Source organism: Taeniopygia guttata, chromosome 1A (genome assembly GCF_048771995.1).
Source record: "Taeniopygia guttata chromosome 1A, bTaeGut7.mat, whole genome shotgun sequence".
Classification (NCBI taxonomy): domain Eukaryota; kingdom Metazoa; phylum Chordata; class Aves; order Passeriformes; family Estrildidae; genus Taeniopygia; species Taeniopygia guttata.
In genome coordinates, this window is record NC_133025.1 from 63,911,022 (window position 1) to 63,927,394 (window position 16,373).

The following is a 16,373-nucleotide window of genomic DNA, read 5'->3' on the forward strand; positions in this document are numbered from 1 at the left end:
TGCAGGACATGGATTTTGACAGCATTTAGGGTCTTGCTTTTGCTGTGGAACAGGTCCTTTCCCTCCACTCTCCCCAGAAAAGATGACTGCAACTTCTTAGCTTTTTTATTTTACTTTTGTGGTGGGCTGCTCTGGCGTGACAGCCAGCTCTTGGGGGTCCTCTTTTACTCTCAGCAGCCCTCAGAAACAAGCCCTAATCGAGGTTTTTAATTTCAGTGTATCAAAATTTCCTGGCTTAAGGAGTGTTATGTGTGAATGGGAGAGCTGGGAAACTTAAGTCATCCATCTTACTGCATCATGTCATAAAAATAATCTGTGTCTGATGTTTTATTTCCCAACGCTGAGCATTTGCAGCCCACGTGCGCAAAGAGGAAGGCGAGTGGGACAAAAGGCCAGCCCTCCCTTCCTCAGAACGGTGACATCCAGGGCACAGTGTGTCCTCTGGGCCTTCAGACCTGCCAGCAGGCAGCTGATTCCCTTTAACTCTGCCAACCTCTCAGCGTTAAAGCGTGGTGTGTTCTGCAGGTGGAGACGCAGAATGAGACCACCTCCAAAATAACAAAATAATGAGCTCGAAGATGTTGGCCCTCGATGCCTCTGTGTGTGCTGTTTGATCTAGGAAAGAGGCAGCCTCTGGGTGGGAAAACTACCATTTCCTACATATGTAAAATGCTTAAGCACTTTTTTTCCCTTATTTTTGAAGTCTGCCATCTTAATTAAAGATCAGATTTTGAAATCCATATCCAGGCAGCTTTCCTGTTTGCGTCCAACAGACAGCAGTTCCATTCACAGAGCCCCTCATTGGGCTTTTTTTTTTTTTTTTTCCCCAGCTTTCCTTGTGTTTATTTGCAGGGCAGCATTTTGTTTTCTCTGTAAGCCGTTTGGAATACGTCTTCACCAGCGCTGTAGCCAGAGGGTTTGTATGTCATTCAAAAATAAAAATAAAAAAATCTCCACCTACTGAAAAGTGAACAGCACAGCCCTAGCAACCGGCTGGTGCGTTTGAACCAGAGGAAAGGACATGAAACAAGTAAGACCACATTATGTCTTCTCTATTACAGCCAGGGATGGGGTAGAAATGCCAGCCAGTGATAAGATTCATCATAAATGATAGTGGAGAGAGCTGCATTTGTATTTTATTTTTGGATTTTTATGGTGGGTTGTAAATACAGGCTTGATGAAGCGATGCTTGTTCTTGTCGGCATGAGCAGGGTATTCAGCTGGGAGCTCTAAAGGGGGGATCTGCCTCTGTACAAACAGCCCCCCACACCCCACCTGGCAGTGATTGTGCACACAGGAAGGTAAGTGTTGTCATTTTCTTGGAAAGCAAGAGAAAACTTATTTTAAATTGTCTGTCAGGCAAGGCACTGTCAGTACTTTCCTCTCAGGTGTGTTGTCAGTGACATTATATTCGGGTGGATTTCATGCATCTGCCTCTCTGTCTCCTGTGTACACCTTGATATCTCATTTATCTGCCATGCCATAGATCAATCTGTGTTAAAATGATGCTTTTCCCCCTTCCTGCTTTTGTGGATGAAGGGAATTTAAGCTGCTTGTCATCGTTAGCTATGCATTATTTTCCTAAGGAGCTCCATCACGCTCTTCCAGGATGGATTTTTGTTCATGTTACCTGTGTGGTTTTTCTTAATCACTGCCAAGAAAACAACCCCAAAGCCTTGAGTTTTCTCTTAGGTTTTATTTGTTTTAGACCAAAGTCATAAAGAGGAAAGAGTGGAACATGCATATGGGAAAAGCTCTGCTGCATCAGTGGCCAGCTGAGGCTTCTCTCAAAGTTTGTGCAGTCAGAGGGTGCCCTTCAGGAGGCACAGGGATTAATCTGCTGGTGTTTTTTTGCTGTCCCCTTTCCTGTAGCCCACAGAGGGCTGTTGATTGCTGATTTGTGTCTTTGGCTCCCTCTGTACCTCCCCTTTCCACCCCTTCCTCCTGGGTTTTGTTGTCTTTTCTGGTTCCATGCAGTTTGGTCCTTTGCTCCCCTGGTGTATGAGGTCCTCTTTGCCCTCTGCCCACCCCCTCCCCACATGCTGGTGATAGTTGTGCAATGACCAAAAATAATTCTACGCTTTTGCTAGGGAAGGATACTTCCAATATTATTTTTCTATCACAGCAATTTTACTTCCTGACTGCTGGATGTGCTGCACTGTGCTGGGAAGGTGGCCAGAGCAGGATGTGCTGTTCCAGGCTAGTTTTCAATGGCCACTTTTAGGACCAAATAACCAGGGAAATGGGATTTTATTGCGTCATCCCCAGCTGTTCGCCTTGGGGGCTTTTTGTTCTTTTTGATTTCACCTCTCCAAGTTTTCAGCTGTGGGCTTGGTCAGGCTGCCAACAGATGCTGTGTGAATGGTGGAAGAGTTTTTGGAGGTCTGTGTGTTCGCAGGGTTCTTCTTCAGTAAGTTTTATCTTAAAATTTCTCCCTGCTGCTCTCAGCAGTGCAGCTCCTTAGGGAGCAGCAGTGGAAGAAGCTCTGTACAATGTGTCTTTCCTTGGAGGCACAGGCAGGTAGCCTGGAAGTCTCTTGGATGCTGTTGGTATCACTGTCTGCTCCCATCAGTAGGGCTGCCTTAGGGATTTCTGACAGCCATGGGCAAACTCCCTGTTTAGGAAAGCAAGGAGTGCTTTTGGCAAACATCAGGGGTGGTTGTACCTGGATGAAGTGCAAGGATAGTGATTTTTCTGTGCCTAGGAGCCATGGCTATATTGTGCAAGTACAAATTAGCAGTTCCTTGTCCCCAGGATATGCATTTCCTAGCCACAAGGTGGGAATCAAGGGGTGTGCTGTGAACAAATAAGGTTAGGGAGCAGTCTGTTCCTTTGTGTGTTTTAGCCTACATAGGCTTTTCCTACCAGCCTCCAAGACTGTGTTTAATGCTTGATCATGAGCTGCACTGAGCTCGCTGATGCTGAGGTGGGAAGGCAGCACTGGAGATCTCCAGCCCAGCCCCTGCCCAGAGCAGGGATGCCCAGGACAGGCTGTGCCATGTAGGGTCCCACTGGGCTGTGAGTAGCTCCAAGAGAGAGAGACCCCCAAAAGGACAACCCTTTCTATTACTTGCCATGCTCATAGTAAAAAAAGCTTTTAAAAATGGTTTCTTTTTGTTTATGCTTTTTTTTTTTTTTCTTTTCTCCTTTTTAACTCTAAGGTGAACTTCCCTGTGTTTTTACATGTGCCCATTGCTTCTTGCCACGCCACTGGGCACCTCTGAGAAGAGCCAGGCTCTGTATTCTTCCCTCGCCCCATGAGGTGTGTATGTACTTTGAAAAGCTCATGTGCACTTCTGATTGCCAAACTTTGATTGGCTTCTGTGGGTTTGTGGGTGCTTTGTGCTGTTGGTCTTTTCCCACTTAGAGCTGTGAGGAATCAGTGTTTTGCCTGGGGCTGTAGAAGCCCCGGGCTTTCTCCTGTGTTCTTTGCCCTTGGAGGGAAATCCACAGCAGATTGTTCACACTCTGCCTTCACAGACACCCATATTTGAGCAAGACCTGGTATCAGAGCCAGGAAATCTTAAGCAGATAAAAAAAGAGACTATCTTCAGTGTTGTCCAAGTGAGTGTGTGTGCAAAAGCTACATTTTCTGCTCATTTTTATCAGATATGGAGGCACCGAACCAGTTGTCTTGTAGGATCTGCATATTCTGGCAGGTTTTATACTGATAGAAGCTGAATGTTTACATTGTGCTTAAAACTGGGAGCTTCCTCCTTGAAGGCTGAAAGTCTTCAGTTATGATGCTACTGCATTTTTTAAGATTTGCAACATATTCACTTACAGGTATTTTGGCTGTTTAAAGTTCTCTTGGTTTTTCTGACTCTGACAACCACATAATAAAACCAGGCATTTGCCAAAAGTGCAGCAGTCTTTGTGCTGTCATTCAAAGGTTACCTTAGGGTTTGGGCCTACTTCGTGTAATAAAAATTGTTGTTGTGGAAGATGAAATGTTTGTTGGCATTTTAAGGATAACATTTCAGCAAAGCTGGCTGGCAGCCTCCAATAAGAGCCACTTCTCATCTGGGTCAGACCAATAAGGTGACTTGTAGGAGGGAAAAATCAGTTTATAATGGGGATTTTTCGTTAGATTTGTTTTTTAGTAGACTCTTTTCCAGGACTTATGCCAGAGATAATGTGAACGACTTTCTTAATTGCTCATGCTGGGGCAAATGTCAGCAGTGGTGTGGCCTAATACAAAAACCAAATGGCAGGGCATGCAAAGGTTAAAGTGAGTTTTCCTTCCTGGTGTTTGTTTAGCTTTGTTCCCTAGCTGTATTTATAGCAGAAGCAGTCTCATGTGTATCAGATGAAAGCCAAGGCAGTCTGGGCCGTGTTGGTGGTTTGTGTGTCTGCTGTGGTGGGCTGGGAGGGATTGGGAATGCCTCTGACCCCTGCAGCTCCACTTCAGCCAAGTTCCTAAGCACCTGCTTAAATTAACTTGCAGCCCATCAGGACTTCTGGTTTACTAGCTGTGAGCTTCCTGGAAGTGCCCTGAGGGGTTTCTGAGGTGTTCTGTGGGATGCCCTGCCAGTGGCATGGACCTGTGGGCAGGGCAGGGCAGGCCATGGGCCACTAGAAACTGGGTCATCAGGTTGGTGCTTTGATTCCTCAATCTCAGTCCATGCCTCGTGGTGAATACCTCTGGGTTTTATTCTGGCCAGCAAATGGCCCCAATCTTCTTTCTGATCTAACAGCAGCGATGCCTGAATTCAGAGAACATGCAGTGAAATTAAATTCTCTTTTGCAGATTAAATTGCAGACTTGAGGCTCTGGACCAACTCACACCATTGATGTTTTACTGCTCCTTATGGTGTAGCTGCTGATTGTTCCTGAGAAGAGAGAAGATGATGAGTGATGCAAGTGACATGCTCGCTGCAGCCCTGGAGCAGATGGATGGCATTATAGCAGGTAAACATCTGGGACAGGTGGGTTTTTTTGCTTTTTTGGGTCCTCCTTTCTCTCACCCGGAGGACACAGTTCCAGACAGAGAAGGGAATAAGCTGGGAATTGCTTTTGCTGCCTTCCATTCTAGCTTAGAGTTAACAGATAACCAGAGTGGGGGGGTTGCACAGGCTCCATAGATTGAGTTTTCTCCTACCCTCTCCCAAAGGGCTGCTGGAAGTGGCTGAGTGATGCAGTTCAGCTCCTGCGTGGAGCACCAGGAGAGTCAAGGAAAACAGTGGCTACTCTGAACTTCCCTCAACTCAGAAGAGTTGAAACATTAATTGAATTTTCTTTTTCTTTTTTTTCTTCTTTTCAAAATTGGAATGCTTTGGGTCCAAACTTTGGAACTGCCTTGAACATTTGGATTTTTTGTAAGTGCCTGTAAATTTTAAGTTGCCCAGGGAGAGGCATTACAAAGAATACAACCTCTGCTTTTAAGCTGAGTCTAGTGAGTTAGAAAATAGTATAAATACCCAACACATAGGAGGGAAAGATCAAGAAGTCAACAGTCAAAAATGCCCTTGCAAGTATAGCAACACAGTTATAAAATTTTTAGTAGTTCCACTTAAGCAATTTTCCTTAGGGAAAAAATAATCATACAGTGTGTGCTTTGTTTGAACAATAACTCTTCTCTGCCTAAAGATATTAAGGACACATAGCAGGAACAAATGCAAAGGGGATTCAGTTTGATCATTATGATCTCTAAAAATTCATGTAAGCTGTGACTTCAGTAGTTTCCATAAGTAGACACTGGTATTTGGATCCGCTCATGTATTTGTGTTTCCCAGAGCCCAAGCTGGTTATGGCAGAATGAGGTTTAATATAAAAACAAGATGTGATGTTGGAAGATTTAAGTCACCACAGACTTCATTTACCCGTGTCTGTGAATAGCTCTATAAAGGAATATTATAACAAAAGGATATCAATATGCTCATGTGCTGGGGAGGTTATTTTTCTCTTTATTGTTTTCAGTGGGAATTTAGCAGAATACTTGGATTTTTATGGCTTGCCAGATGGGGTGAATGAAAGTTCATGGAAGTGCATATATGGCATATCCTTGTAGTTTCTAGAAGTTGACAGCACAAATGAAGGTCTGTCATGAACACATCTCATTGTGCCAAGGTATTACAGAATTAAGGTCACAAATCAGTGTACTGGAATTACAGTTGGAATTAGCTAGGTTGGCTTCCATCAACCTTAATCCTAAAATGACAGTTTCCCTTCTAACTTAATATATAGCAACTTCTAATGTAGGTCAAATATGCATCCTTTGAGTTTATGCAAATGAGAGATTTTTCTCTTTATTAACATGCAAATGTCAGTGCTACTGTGTCAAATTGCTGGGTTTAAAATTTATTCCCATGCAGAAGCGATTTGGTCTTTTAATTTATCTTCATCTTTTTTATTATTTTAAAAAAATTCCAGTTCCTTGGAGCAGCATAACATATTCCTGCATGGAAAATGCAGGGCATGGTTTCCTCTGGATACCATCACTGGAATGTGACTTGGATCATTCAGTGCCTGCAGGGTGACTCAGGGCACTGGCAGAGGATGCTCCATCCCTGGCAGCGCCTTTTGCCTTGGGAATTCATCCTGGGGAGCAGGAGCCCAGCCCACACCTCAACCCCGCGGGCAGGTTGTGGCATTCCCATTCCCTGAGGACCAGCCCACCTTGTTCCTGCTGGAGCTTCCCTCCCCAAGCACCAGTGCTGGGTTTGGTTGGGATAAACCCTGCCGGGAGCAACCCCCACCCCTTCCCAGCCTCGTCCAGTGCCTGACCCCATGTGATTTTGCTCCTTGCAGGTTCCAAGGCTCTGGAATACTCCAATGGCATCTTTGACTGCCAGTCCCCCACCTCCCCATTCATGGGGAGCCTGCGGGCGCTGCACCTCGTGGAGGACCTGCGGGGCTTGCTGGAGATGATGGAAGCGGACGAGAGGGAGGGGCTGCGCTGCCAGGTCCCAGACTCCACGGCAGAGGCTCTCATCGAATGGCTCCAAAGTCAAATGGTACAGTCTCGCCTTATTTCACCTCTGCCAGGCTCATTTTGGGTGTTGGGTAGGTTGGGTCTGTTTCAGACAGCTGTTTGTAAAGCTTAGAGTGGGTATCAGGGAAGAGGTTTTGTTTTGGTGATACTGCTCTGGAGTCTGGAAAAGCTTCTGCTCAAATGCCTCTTGCAGTGGGTTGGCCTTTGCTGTCTTTGATGTACCACTGTGCCTCAATCTAGGGAGCAAACAGTACTTGGTAACTGCAGTTTATCTCAGAGGGATGGGGAAAGACTTTTTTAAGAATCAGATGGTTAGGTGGGGGAAAAGAAGTTGTTTTGAATTTTTTTCAGTAAAAAGCATTTTTGGCAGTGTTTTTTCCTATGGGGATTAGTGTTATTACTGAGATTCCTCACCTGATTATAACATAAGGGAGTGGTGTAAGCTCTGCATCCCTTCAATCTGGATACCAAACCAAACTTCTGTGTTTGTGAATTGGCCGGTTTTTGTTATCTTACTTTAAAAATACACAGAAAAATAACTGAAAAGGAAGTTCTTTCCCCAAGACTTGGTTTTCCCAAAAAATCAACTATCTTTCTAGTGTAGGTTACCCAAAGACTGCCCAGGGAAATAAAATGTTGTAATTACTATAAGGTGAGTTAAAACAGCATCATTTTTGAAGAAGCTGCTGGGTTTGCCTCCAGATGCCCTGTGACTGGTGACTTCCAAGCAGGGCCAAGGAAGAGTCCTTGTGCTCGTGGTGTGTGGCAGGGTTTGTGTTGTGGAGGTCCAGGTGTGTGCAGGTTTTGGGGAAGCTCCAGCAGTGGAAGTCAGGAATGGCTCCCAGAGGCCGCACTTTGGTTTTTAAGCCAGCCTCACCACAGCTGTCACAGTGACAGCAGTGAGTGGGCACTTCCACATATTCTGTCAAATCCATCCTGCAGCTGTGGCCAGGTCCTGCTGTGTCACACACTGGGTGTTGGCCAAGGTGACACCATGCTGCTGAAATTGGGGTGCCAGCCCTGGTGAAGGCTGGGGCTGCTGCAGGACTGTTGTGGCTCCGTGTTCCTTGTGCCCCGTGTGCCACTGCTGTGGGGACAGACGGCCACCATCGCCTGCTCCCCTTGGGAAGGACTCAATCTCCCTGGAGTCATGGCTGATCTTGCAGAAAGCATTTTTATCTCGAAAATGGGTTGATCTCAGCGCTCAGTCACAGCCCAGAGGATTGCTGGGTGCAGGGCTGTGTCTGCTGCAGCTGGCACTGGGCAGCCCTTTGTGCCATCTGCTGTCACGGGGGCTGAGCGCAGCAATGCAGGGACAGATGGGCACCTTGGACTTGCTTCTGTAGCCCTTGCAGAAAGATCTGAAGGAAGAGCCTTCTTTTTCCTTTTTGTAAATCTTTGCTTTGAGCTACTCATTTGGAAATGCTTGAAACTTAATGAAGCACGTGGGAGCTCTCCCACTGCCTCCAGTGGGATTTGGATCTCGCCCCCACTGTCAAAGTGTGGCAGCCAATGCTGAGATCAGGAGGAGGAGACAGGACTGACATTGAAGTTGGATCTTTAAAACATCAGAGTTCCTGCTAAGATCAGCATTCCCTGCCTGTGTAACATACAGCCATGAACATCGCTGTAACTACTCGCTGCTCTCTGTGGGCATAACAGGTTTCATACAACTACGGCCTTGATAAAGAAAAAATACGCCAAATAGACAGTCCTGGAAACTGCACTCTCCCATGATGTTCACAGTCATCTGTAGGCCATGTTTAGTGGTGCTGATCCCCTGCAGGTTATTCTGGAGAAAGGGGCCCAGCAGCATGGCTGAGGTTGCAGTGATCTCAGCATGGCTGAGATGAATGAGGTGGAGACCAGTCATTGCCCCTTGTGATGGCAGATGTGTGATTCAGGAGTGCCTGACTGGTGGGGTCTGGAATGGGGCCCTTCAGACCCATAGGATGTGGATCACCTAATGGCAGTGAGACAGCAATGGGTTTTTATTGCACCCATGGGCTCTGAGAGAGGAAGGGCTCTGTTGTACCATTCGGTTTGGTGCCTCCCAACCACTGGAAAAGATGTGCAAGGGCTGTGGGTACCAAAGATTGCAGAAAATTGCTATTCCACCTATGCTTCAATTACTCCTTGTTCTGCCTCAAATTATTACCCTGTATTCTCTGTCATCCTTAAAGCCCCTTGAAGGAAAAACTTAACGTTCCACCTACAGTGTGCCACAGCCACAGGATTTGCAGGTGTCACCAGTCCCTGTCTGAGCAAGGAGGTGTCACATGAAGTGCCTGGATGATTTGCAGGAAGGTTTTCTGCACCTCTGCCCCTCCTTACAGAGGAAGGGCAGACACCTTCTTTGTTTGAAATTAGTTTAATCCTCTGTGCATGAAGTTCCATCCCCTAGAATGCTGGAACTGGTGTGTGACATCCCATGTGGGGCTGTAAGCAAGCCTCTTGTGTCTCAGAGGAAAACAAAAATAGTGTTTGCTGCTGCCAGACAGTGTGTCACAGGAGAAAAATCTTCCCCTGTCTCCTGCAGCCAAACCAGTGGTGCCCACATGGGGAAAAGGGGATGACAGCAGTCACCCAAAGTTTCTCAGCATTCAGAGAAGAATTCAGTTTAACTGCAGCATGTCACTGCAGCTCAAACTGCTCTGTGCTGCTGAAACCCTGCTCACGTCTCCATGTGCAGATGGTGAATGTTGTGGGTGAAACTACAAACGAGGCCATTTGTTCCACGTCCAGAAAGGACCGACACCTTTCTGAGCTCAGACATGTTTGGACTCCATACTTTCAACAGGAACCAGGCCTGAAATCCATAGCCAGGTCATAGCTGTTCCAAAGTTTTGGAGTTTTTTCAGAATACTCTTGGTCAGCAGAAATGTTTGGTGTATTTCAGTGTGCACCTTAATGAGGCATGTGCTGTATTCTGTGAAAATGGAGCTTCTGGCTTCAGTACAGGCAATGTGTGAGTAATCTCTAACATCAGCACCAGTAGCAAAACCATTTTAAACAAAACTCTGCGTTTTACAAGACGTAAAACTTGTGTCCAGCTGGAAACTGATAGATCCATCTCTTGAAGAGTAATTCTCACAAACCTTGCTCCCAGTCACGAGTGTTGCTCCAGTTTTTCTTCAGTTGAAGCAAACAAGAGACAGTTTTCCTTCTGGTTATTACTTTTCTTGAAAGTGTTTGGGGGATTTTTTTGCATTTTTTTAAAAATACATCTTATGCAACTACTTTCCCAGAAAGAGGAAACCAACTGTGTCTTGTTAAAAAGAAGAGTGAAGGGTAGGTGTGGGTGGACAGTGCCTTCCCACACCTCAGAGCCATTTTCCCCATGCTTCTGATCTGAACTTGTGTATGTGTGTGTCTTCCTGGTGTGTGCCTTCTCCTCTTTAAAGGATGTGCCCCTGAAGTGAAAGAGCCAGGGTAACATAATATTTTTTCTTTAAAACCCACAGCAAGTGCAGCTTTGGAAGTGACTTGCATAATTCAAATAAATATATTATAAGGCATGTTTTAAGAATTATTTTCACTCCATAAGTGAATTTCTGTAATTAATTTTAGGGTCCAGAAAAACTTCATGGCCTCCAAAGGTTTCTTGAATCATATAAAATCATAGAATCATTAAGGTCGGAAAAGACCTTTGAGATCATCATCAAGTCCAGCCACAGAACATTTTCAGCTCATCTCAGGATGGTGGTTGAGCTGAGGTATCCATCGTGGCTCATGCAATCCAATGTGTTGTTGCTGCCTCACAAACCAGCTGCAGATTTTGACATTTTTCCTTTAAGTTGGCTCTTCCAGACAGTAGCTGGCAGTAATGAGAGTTAATATGAGGGGCTATTAACTTTCAGAGAGGAATTTTCCTTGCTGGGTAGACATAGCTTTGTAATCTTACAGAGATATGCTGACCTATTTGGACAAGAAGATAATTCCCAAGTGGAGGAAGCAGTTTGGTTAGCCAGAAATCATCTCTTATTCATGGGGGGAAAAAAAAGAAACTTGTCTTCAAATCCAAGTTTGTTGTATGATTATCCTGGTGTGGGTGTGCAGTGCAGTCATTTGATTCAGCTTCTGCTTATGTTGAGTTTGTGTATCAAAAGGTCCTATGCTAATGTGTGGCACCAGGGTGTTACCAACAAGTAGTTTGAGATCTCTCCTCTAGTTGCAATATGAAAGGAGTCTTGTGATGCCGTGTCAGCCTGTCATCATCCACTCCCTGCTGGCAATGCGTTCTGTCCCTGAGAGATCCGCCTCCCAAGGTTCTGGAAACACAGGACCCTGCTTCTTGCTGAAGGTGATCATCCAGATTGGTGTGTTTTTAACACTGGAAGATAATATGGGCTCATTTATGGTATGCCTTGCTGTCACATCTTCGTGCATTGGGGATGAGTTCTTTGGCATTAAAAAGCACCATTCCCAATCCAAAATTAATCAGTTTGGCTTAAAAAGCACAGCTTCTGCTCGTCCTTTGCTCTCCTGATACCTCTAAAGTTATTCAGCATTCATGGGTTTGAGATTTTTCTCTATCAATCATAGTTGTAGATGTTTCCTTATAATAATAAAACTGGGCTTTGAGATAATCACAGACTCTCAGAGCTGGGCTCTGTGGTCAAAAATACTAAGAATTTGTCATGCTGCTGCTGGTAGTGGGTCAGTTGAAGCCTGAACCCGAGGACAGAGGTTGGTTGTTATTGTTGCTTCTCACATCACTCTGCAGTGTGACATAAACTTGGGACAAGGCACTTGTGAGACCTGGGACAGCTGAATCAACTTCTTCCATTTTTTTTCTTGGCGTCTACATGTGAATTAATTGCCTATGTTCCCGCAGCTCTTACAATTCCTAGGAAAGCCCCTCCTGTTTACTTTGTGCTCAGGTGAAGGGGTGGGAATTTCCCTTTTCTCCTGTGCTGGTGGGTCGGATGCTTTCGGGGAGGGTCCGGAGGAGGGTGGAGGTGGCCGGTGCCACCTGCGTGGGGCTGTCCTTGCTCCAAGGTTTTGTCTGCTCTGCACCTCCCTACCTGCATCCTGCTGCTGTGTGTGTGCCGGGTTGGAGGAGTTTGTGCCGGGCTTTGATGTGTTAATTCCCCAGAGCTGCTTGCTCCGCCTGAGGAGCGCTGCTGCTGCTTCCCACGTCTCCCGCTCCGCTCGCCTCCATCCCCGGCTGGGCAAGGGGACCCTGCTGTCACCTAAGCTCGGCTCCCGGGAGCCCCGAGCGCTCAGCCTCGGCTTCTGGAGGCCGGGAATGCATGAGAACAGTCATGACCAGCATGGAGTATAGCTGGGACATTCACGGGCACTGCGTCTGGCTAAATAAGGTAAGGAGATCTCTGCCTGTGCTGCCTCCTGCATTTCTCCCAGTGACAAGCCATAGCTGGGCAGCGCTGGGAATGAGCCTCTCATCCTTCTCCTGCACCAGGCACCAGCTGGGCTGCTGCTGAGGAAACAGCATTTTGTGGAAAGGTTGCATCTTCCCTCTTCAGCAGCGTGTTATTTATGCTTACCAAATGTTTCAGGTAAATGCCTCAGAGTGAAGGGCTGTGTTCAGCTGCTTTTCTTTCAGAATTCACTTTTATTTTTTAAAATATCATCTGGGGGGCTTTGAGTGGCTGTGTGGTTGTTTTTATTTTTCCCCTTCTTATTCTTTGGGGAGGAAGTAACCTGCAAACTTTAGGAAAGGCTTAGCAGCAGGTCTGCTGCTGGAGTATATGGAACGGGCTGCAATTATTCCAAGCAGGGAAGCGGGAAATGCAGGAGAGGCTTGGAGGGCAGAGGTGGGCTCCCACATAAAGTGGTTACACACCAGCTCAGACAGTATGACCAGTATGAATTTGGGATGGGATTGATGCTGACAGAGACTAAAGCTGTCACGGGTCTTTGTCACAAGTAGTGGGTACTTGGCTTGGGAAACCTGCAGGCTCTGCCCAAGGCACACCAATTGATGCTGAGGTAGCCGAGGCTGGAGGAACCCTCTTGCAAGGGACTCTAAAGCTGAGGGAACAAGCAGATCAGCAGCAGCTTTGTTTAACTGAGCATAGGTAATGTGTGTTGTACTGATCTGAACCACGTAAGCATGTTGATGAGCTCTAATTTAACTCCAGATGGTCAGGAGAGAGGTGTTGGGAAGGGCTCACTTGCCCAACTGTTGACTTGACTGTGGTGGTCAAAACAGTGAGTGCAATCTGCTGTACAGGGAAATAATGCTGTGGAGTGGCAGCTCCTTCTATACAAACCAAACTGCACATACAGCAAGAGCAGTGTGATTTCTGCTGCTTATTTCATCTCCAAAGCAGAAGTGAAAATGAAGGAAAATGAGGGTATCAGCTGTGGTGTAAGCTAAAAATGAGGTTTATTTTTGAAAGGAGAATTCAGCAACTGAGAGGAAACGGATTTTTTAAATTATTTTTTTATTATTAGGTTTAAACTAGCAGCCACTAGAAATGTTCCTGTGGTTTGAAATTCTGACTCACTTCCAGGGAAGAGGGATTAAAGACTGAAGGCAGGCAAGCTGTGAAAGTTTGGTGATGCTTCTACTTGCTACAGGAATAATTCCCTCCAGAGCAGCGTGGATTTTTACACTTAGATGATTACAGACAAAGCTTTACACACATGTTAAACAGATTAGTTGTGGATTGATCTTACAGAGTTTATAAGTGCACTGGGTCTGATCTTACAAGGCATTTTAAGTAAATGCTTGACCTCAAACTTCTGTGAAGCCTCTGTGGCATTGTGACAACTGTTCTTTTGTTTTTAGGATTAAAATCAGTATTGGTAAATCTGCATTCTCTTCTCATATAGTGCTTTGCAATTAATCACTAACATTTGAAAACACAAGCACAATCTAGCTGCTTAACTGAAGATAGATTTTAAGTTACTGATGAAAAGAGCCTTCTTTGGGAAATGGAAAGCCTTTCTTAACACAGCTAGTAAAGTATGCTAATCCTTTATAGACTTAAATGATACAAATTTGATCCAGAGCTACCAAGTGCCCTAGATATGCTTGCAGTTGCTATTCAATCGAGTATTTGCTTTTCTTTTTTGCTTCTCTTACTGTTTTATTCTTTCCTTCCCCCTCCTGAAAGAGGAGCTGTTGCTCTGCAGGGTGAGTAGTTGCCAGGCTCAGTCCCAGGGAAGGATGCAGATTCCCTGGTGGAGAGATGCTCCTGAGGGACACACTGAGTGTTGCTCACCCAGGTTTTGCACACACAAGGTCTCCTGGCATTTTTCACACCTCCCTGCAGCTCATTCCTTCCCACTGGGGCTCCCTCCACCCCATTTCCTGATGCACTACTTCCCTAAATCCAGTGTTCGAGCGTATTCCTGCAACATTTCTCTTCAGTCCTGCTCACTACCATTATTGCTCTGTTCTTCTCATATGTTTCATCTCCCCTCTTCCTTTCTCATCTCTCTGGGAAGAGTATCATGCCAGGAATCAACTTTTTACCTTTGAAGACAGTCCAGAGCAAAGATCTGGTGAGGTGTTGTGTGTCCAGTGCCTGCAGGTCCTGGGTCTGTGCCCCTCTGTAGGCAGTGCTTAGGCTGCTGCTCTTGGAAATAGCTGCCATGGTCTTTCTCTATCATCCATTCTCCAACTGTCATAATTTTCTCCACTGAAACCAGTCAAGGGCTTTCCTGCCTTTTCATATCTCAAATTAAGAGTCAGTCGCAGGTATTATACAGAAGATACAATACTTAAGGCAAAAAGCAAACAATGCTTGTGTTTTACCCAGAATTTTCTGGGTTTGGCGTGCTGCTACAGGAGGTCTGGTTTTATGCAGATTTTACAAAATATTTCTGGCAATACTCAGAAAAGAGATCTCTGCACCCAGTATGTACAGCTTGCAAAACCAAGACATCTCTGCGAAGTTTCTCCCAAAGAATAGATGAGCTGCACTAAGTGTTTGACAGGATAAGAGGAAATGGCCTCAGGTTGTGCCAGGGGTAGGATTAGGTCAGATATTATGAAAAGTTTCTTTCCTGAAGGAGTTATTAAACATTGGAACAGGCTGTCTGGGGATGTGGTGGAGTCACCCTCCCTGGAGGGATTTAAAAAATGTGTGGATATGGCTTTTGAGAACATGGTTTAGTGGTGAACACGATGGTGGTGCTGGGTTGGGCTTGATGATTTTAGAGGTATTTTCCAGCCTTAACGAGCCTGTGATTCTATGAGCACTAATTTTTGTTTTGTGGGAGAACAGCTTTTTGGGGGAACCTGTCTGGGGTTCCCATCACCTCTTTCTAATGGCAGGATGCAGCTGCAGCCTGAACTCTCCCTCTCCCAACACTCCTACTTGGGAGCCAAGGCTGATGTGCTGAGCCAAGCGGATTTTTCCTGAGAAGTGTGAACGGAGTTATACAACAAAGGTGTCTTGGCAAGATGCTGTGCACAATGACTAACGTTCTGCTTTCACACCTCGTTGGTCTTCACAGACATTTTAATCGTGCTGTGAAACCAAGACTTCCCTCCTCACATTTTCTTCCTGCAGTCTTTGGTTTTAGTTAATTTGTGTCTGGTTTCGCTGACTGGAGCTATCAGGAGGGTCAGTGGTTCGGGTGTTGATGTGGTGGTTGGGAGGCAGGGAGTCAAGTCTGTGCTTTGGCAGGGAATTCCATGTTAGCCCCAGCAGCATGGAGAGGTGTCTGCAGCTCTGCTGCCTGTAGTGAGGGATGGATACCACTTTCCCACATCAGACACATGATAAATGTGTTGTGTATTACAAAATACAGATGCTGTTCTTATGCCGGCTCAGTAAGTGCTTGAGCTGTACTGGAGCTCTTACAGGACAAGGGAGCTGCACAGCAGCAAAAGTAGACAAAACCCTCAGTTCTGTTTTCACAAACCACTCAGGTAACAAAATCTGAAGCATAATCTACTGGTTGAACACCTAAAAGGTTTATTTCATTTTGAATTCTTTCACCTAAATTGAAGTGTTACAAAATGGAAGATCTCACTGATCTTGAATGGCATGAGCTAAATTCTGGTAGAGGTTGCAGGGAAAGATATGGCAAACTCAGAAGTTTAGAGGAATTTTGGCCTGGGGTTTAGTGTCTGGGTGGTCAGGTGGCTTAGTGTTGTGCTGCTAAATAATTCAGATACAGGATCATAATTCAGAAAATTGCGATGAGGTACTGGTACAAATTACTAGAGAGCATCCTTTCTTAGTCTGCTGGAGCAAATTTTGGGGGAGATATTATGGTCACCAAGTGAAATTTCATTCTTGGGAGACATTTGGTACTGCTCAGTGATTTAAGGCTTGCCAGGATGGAGCCTGATTTCTTGAGAGCACTGAGGTGAGGTTGAACACTTTCACTTTCTCCTGTTTGCTTTATGTCAGATCTTTAAGTGATGCTGCAGGGAGTTTTATTGTTTCAGGCTCAAACAAGGCAGTTTGTCCCACCACCCAAGGTCAGACATGTAACTTAGAAAAGGAGT

At 45.5% G+C, this 16,373-nt stretch overlaps 1 protein-coding gene across 29 annotated transcripts in view; it reads left to right on the forward strand.

Annotated features, from left to right (window-relative positions):
* PPFIBP1 (PPFIA binding protein 1) overlaps positions 1–16,373 on the forward strand; it is a 102,035-nt gene that overhangs the window by 49,359 nt on the left and 36,303 nt on the right. For 17 of the 29 annotated variants that reach the window (XM_030263462.4, XM_072923741.1, XM_072923740.1 and 14 more), the window contains exons 3-4: positions 4,751–4,911; positions 6,751–6,956. In XM_030263462.4, coding sequence (XP_030119322.4) covers positions 4,848–4,911; positions 6,751–6,956 — 270 coding nt within the window. In that variant the 5' untranslated portion in view covers positions 4,751–4,847. Of the gene's footprint in view, positions 1–890; positions 1,031–1,167; positions 1,302–3,166; positions 3,263–4,750; positions 4,912–6,750; positions 6,957–11,860; positions 12,259–16,373 lie in introns of those variants that run through there. The other 12 variants (XM_030263455.4, XM_041713657.2, XM_012569301.5 and 9 more) reach the window with 6 other exon arrangements.